This window comes from Montipora foliosa, chromosome 3 (genome assembly GCF_036669935.1).
Source record: "Montipora foliosa isolate CH-2021 chromosome 3, ASM3666993v2, whole genome shotgun sequence".
NCBI classification, from domain to species: domain Eukaryota; kingdom Metazoa; phylum Cnidaria; class Anthozoa; order Scleractinia; family Acroporidae; genus Montipora; species Montipora foliosa.
In genome coordinates, this window is record NC_090871.1 from 28040642 (window position 1) to 28045800 (window position 5159).

At 39.1% G+C, this 5159-nt stretch overlaps 1 protein-coding gene across 1 annotated transcript; it reads left to right on the forward strand.

Moving 5' to 3' along the window:
* The first annotated feature begins 285 nt into the window (after positions 1-285).
* LOC137994701 (BTB/POZ domain-containing protein 6-like) lies at positions 286-3819 on the forward strand. Its single transcript, XM_068840303.1, has one exon. It carries the CDS (start codon positions 378-380, stop codon positions 1710-1712), a length of 1335 nt encoding a protein of 444 aa, XP_068696404.1. The 5' UTR covers positions 286-377; the 3' UTR covers positions 1713-3819.
* The last annotated feature ends 1340 nt before the right edge of the window (positions 3820-5159 follow it).

The window sequence follows — 5159 nt, forward strand, 5'->3', positions numbered from 1 at the left end:
GTCATGGCGGTTTTGCCAGAGCATTGACAACTTGGGAACCTGATAGTCTGTAAAGCGCTTTCTATCAGTACTTTGACGTCCGTTATTTCTGTTGTTCAGTAGTTATTTTAATCAGCGAGATGTTCATTTTTTACTCTTGTCTCGGTTTAATTATGGACTTAATAATCTCTTCACGTTTCGCAGCATAGCAATCACATGATAATAAATGGACTGTTCATCAGAAAGCATCCATGCATCACAAGAGGCATAGTACTAGCGTGACCTGTGTCTCAGCTGCAATTTCTGTACACCCTTCACGCTGCTAAGTATCGGCTTGACGGACACAAAAGGGGAAGCAAAGTATCGATACTATTTCTATATTGCCTATCAAGACGAAGATGTCTTTCCCAGAAAACTGGCAGACAAAGAGGCCCACAATCCGAGAACGAACCATGTTTATGCTGAACAACGATCTTTTCAGCGATGTGAAGTTTGTGGTTGGTAAATCTAACAGCGATGACGAAAGTGAAAGTAAGCAAGTTATTCCAGCTCACAAGTTTGTGTTGTCGATTAGTAGTCCTGTGTTTGAAGCCATGTTTTATGGTGAGCTAGCGGAAACTAGTGGCTCCATTGAACTGCCTGACTGTGAATACAACAGTCTGCTGGAGTTGTTTCGTTTCATGTACAGCGATGAAGTGAATTTAAGTGGAAGCAATGTTATGGAGGTCTTTTATTTGGCGAAGAAATACATGGTGCCTTCACTGGTTGATAAATGCAGCAAATATGTGCAAAGTAATTTACATCCATCAGATGTCCTCAGCATCCTTCCATTGGCTGAAAAGTACGACGACAAAGCCTTGGTAGCTCGATGTTGGGAAGTGATCGACACACAGTCAGAAGAAGTCGTGACGTCAGATGGATTTGCGACAATTCAACGCTCCTTCCTTGAGGCAATCATCTCAAGAGACGCTCTTACCATGAAAGAGATCGACCTGTTTAAAGCTGTTCACTTGTGGGCGACAAAGCAATGCAAAAAGCAAGGCTTAGAAGCGAATGGTGAAGCAAAAAGAGGGATACTTGGGGAAGCAGTAGTTAAAAAAATCCGCTTTCCCTTGATGAAAGAACAAGAATTAGCAACCGTTGTCCTTGATGCAAAAATCCTAACTTACGACGAAGTAATCAACCTCTTGAAGTTCTTCAATTCAGCATTGGGGGCCACCCCAGTGGGATTTCCAGAGACAAAGCGGTCAGGTCCAGTATACCCAGTGTTTCGCACTTGTGATAGATTTAACTACGTAAATGAAAGTCCGAGTTGGAGGTATTCAGGGGAAAAGGACTATCTTATTTTTTGCGTGAACAATGACATCAAGTTGCATGGTGTGTGTTTATTTGGCAGTGTGAACGGCTACTATCGGGTTGAATTAGTGATCAAGGATCACAGCCATTGCAACGTTAAAACCATGACGGGAAGGTTTAGGTCACAGGAAATGGAATGCAACTTTGGTATTTACTCTGGCTTTGAAATTGTTTTTAACACCCCACTTGATCTGAAGAAAAACACCGATTATCAAATCGAAGCAGATATCTCTGGGCCAAGATCTGCCAAGGGATACAACGGCCTTTCTTTGGTTGACGTGTCTGGCGTGCAGTTTACATTTAAGAAAAGTACACAGAACGGTAACGGAACATGTCCTTCCCATGGTCAATTTCCTCGATTTGTGTTTTCTTTGTAATGTATTTTTTAATTGCTTGCTCCGCTACATCTGACAGTCATAAAACAGCGTTTTCAAACTGTCAATGATTAGTAAAATGTACGCAATTGCCACAAGTCTGACCCTAAAAGTAATACATGAAATTCGCAGACTTGTGACACATTGTGACGTGTATAGAAAGTACCTTGAATCACATTATGCATCACATTATTCGACCTGTGTGTGAAAACCAACAACCTGCTCTTAAAACGCCTACGAGAGGGGTAGGTGGGTTAAATAATGCAAGTACTGACAATTAATTTTTAAAAAAATCGTTCAAAAATGATGAAGTTAAGGTGCTAAATCAGACGACCTCACCATTTTTTTAGGCCAAGTACTGTAGATTTTTCGACACTCAATTCATGACTGAACAAAATATTAAGCTTCCACAAGAAATTTGAATTTCTTCAAAGTTATTGAGAATTATATAATTATCCTTAGTAAAATCACAATCAACGACTCATCCTTTTATTTCGCCGCAGCGTTCACAGCTATCGCCAATTCACTCATAGGTTGTACACAAGTTGGGTAACTGCTTTTCCTAGGACCTACTTGTTGTTGCCAATCACTTCAGAGGCGGATCCAGAAAATTTCTTTGGGGGGGGTGTACCACTAAGGAACGGCATAGCTGACTGGTGACGTTATTTTTGGCAGAATGCGCAGTTGCAACCTTGTTCAGCCCTCCTATAACAAACCAATATTTCCATAATTCTTTACTAATAAGATTACTTCCCTATGGAACAAGCTACCAACATATGTACATACAGTCACCCAATATAAATGCATTTTATGAAAATTTGAAGTCTATTAATCTTTTAAATTTAAGGACAAGCTGTCTATGTAATTATTGCCAATCATAATTTTTTTAATGTTATGTGATAATTTTAGGCTTGATGTCTACATATTTACAACTAAATATTATCTAGTTTATTATAGTTGGAAAGCAATTGTTAATAATTTCATGAATGTAACTTTTACTTAATTTTGATATTATTGTTTTTATGTATTTACTCTTATATTTTATTCGCTTTTTGCCATGCGTTTTATATACATGAGCCTCTGGCTCGGATACTGAGGGCATCCTCAATCCCACGCAGTGACTTTATAAATTGATTGATTGATTGATTGATTGATTGATTGATTGATTGGACAAATTAGATGTTCGAATAATGGTCTTTACCAAGACCAGAATTCTTCGAGCAGCTTTAATCTGTCAGATAAATTTGACAATTAGAGAGCAAATATAATCCGAATAGAGCGTTTTGACATAATGTCTATTGCACGGCAACGAAGGTCAGAGTAGTAGTTGGAACACTGATCAAGTTATTAAGTTGAGGCTGGATGAATATTTTTTATCCCTTTAAAATTTCTCTGCTTGATGCTCAGTACATCCACTGATCTTACGATTCGTATCCACAGCGGGATAAAACCACCCCCCCCCCCCCCCCCTTAAGTTATAATGTGAAACACGTAACTTACTGAAACTGAAAAACACGGCGCCGAAAATAGAGATATATAGAAGGTGAAACTGTGAATATGAAAATAGTTTTCCGTTAAGCATGATCCAGCAATAAAGCCAATAAAGGGTAGATGTTCGGATAAAATGTCCAGGTGGTGATATCCGTTCTTTAGACCAAATTTGGTGTACAAACGATCGAATCTAGACCATCCAAACTAATTGAATTCATGTTTGTTAATTAAGTTATCTATTGCAAGTTGCATTACTAATCGCTTTTTACCATAGAACTTGGTTTAGGCCGTATTGGAATACTGAATGACAATAAGCTCACCGTCAGAAAACTAAAAGATTCTTCAAGTAACTTTAAAATCAAAGAAGAGACGGATTACGGATACGGGAGGACAGGGTGACTGTTAGCAAAAAACGCGCCGCAGTTTTCTAGGTGGCGTAAGAAAAAATAAATCTTATTATAAAATAATTAGGATATTACGCGCTTTCTCATTGATCAATAGCTATGTTTACATGAGAGTATGGAAACACGGCTGTGAAATCACAGGAAGTTTGATTAATTAATTGGTTATGTATTATCAGACGCTCGTTTTGATTGCTTGGTAGGAAATATGAGCTTGTGTGTAGAAAATCTGTTTCAATCAAGAAGTAAAAAAACAGCTTTTTCCTTCATTTGTTGAATATGTTATAAAAGCAATAGAAGATTTTTTTCCGTGTTTCCATAGCCTTATCTAAACACTCGGGGTAGTTAGGAGAATTCTCGACAGTTATGCAAACCCTCGACTGCGTCTCGGGTTTACATTACTGTCTCGAATTCTGAATTCTCCCAACTCCCCCTGGTGTTTAGATGAGGCTATTGAAACACGAAAAACGTCCTCTATTGCTTAATTAGAATTACCGATCCAGGAAATATTGAAGAGAAAGCGTTGATTTAGTAATTTCCCGGCCAAAAGCAAACGTAATTATAATGTCCTTAAAGCCTTCCTTTACTGTCCACGTCTACCAACTCTACTTCAAAGGGAGTTACAATCTTGTGCTTGAATAACGTCTTCGAAACCTTGAGTAAAGGTTCTTTCTCCACGCAAAGAACATAAAGCAATGGAGACAAAGGGTCCCCCTGACGCACCCTGCGCTCAAGAGAAATACCTTTAGCGAGCCAACCGTTCAGAATGATTTCCATGAATGCGCCGTTGTAAGAAGTAGAAATCCATCGATAAAAATCAGGGCCGAAACGATAAACCTGAAGGAGCTTTAGAAGAAAAGAACGATTGACTCGATCGAACGCTTTCTCCTGGTCAAGACTTATCAAAATGACAGACTCATCAGTCCGTTGAATGTAGTCAAGGACGTAGCGCAAAAGAGACATATTTGAAAAAATGCCCGGAACAGAAGAGTTCTGGTCCGGGTGAAGAGGCGCAAAGTAATCGCTTTAGAAAAGAGAGATTGGTCGCCAATTCTTTAAATGCTTGATGTCACCACGCTTCTTAAAAGTCAAGCGGGTGACACTGCCCTTCATTGACGGATACAATTCGACGTCAGCAAAACACCGATTAGCAACACAGAGCAAAAGGGGACCCAAGGCCTCCCAAAAATGTAAATAAAATTCCACCGACAGCCCATCGTTGACATCGTTGGAATCTACAATGGAAATGAGAATATTACGGTCAAAGTGCTCACGCTCGAGTTTAAACAAATAACGAGTAGGCCTTTCTCCCACTTTAAGCCAATGAACTCTGGACCAAACCTTAGAGCCATCCAACTCTTTCAAGGTGAAGGCCTTCAGTTCAATTTCGAGCTCGAAAATTTCTCAGCTAACAGACGAATCACTAGAAGTTAATTTAAGCTTAAGATCAATGATACAATAACCAAAAGAAATCAAGTGAAGCTATGATCCACGCAGTTATAAACGCAATTTTTGCAATTGCGTAAAGAAGCCTGAAAAATTCCTGACTTTAACGGGG

What these genes read in the sequence shown, in the direction of transcription:
- LOC137994701 (XM_068840303.1), top strand. Translation starts at nt 378, where the DNA reads ATGTCTTTCCCAGAAAACTGGCAGACAAAGAGGCCCACAATCCGAGAA.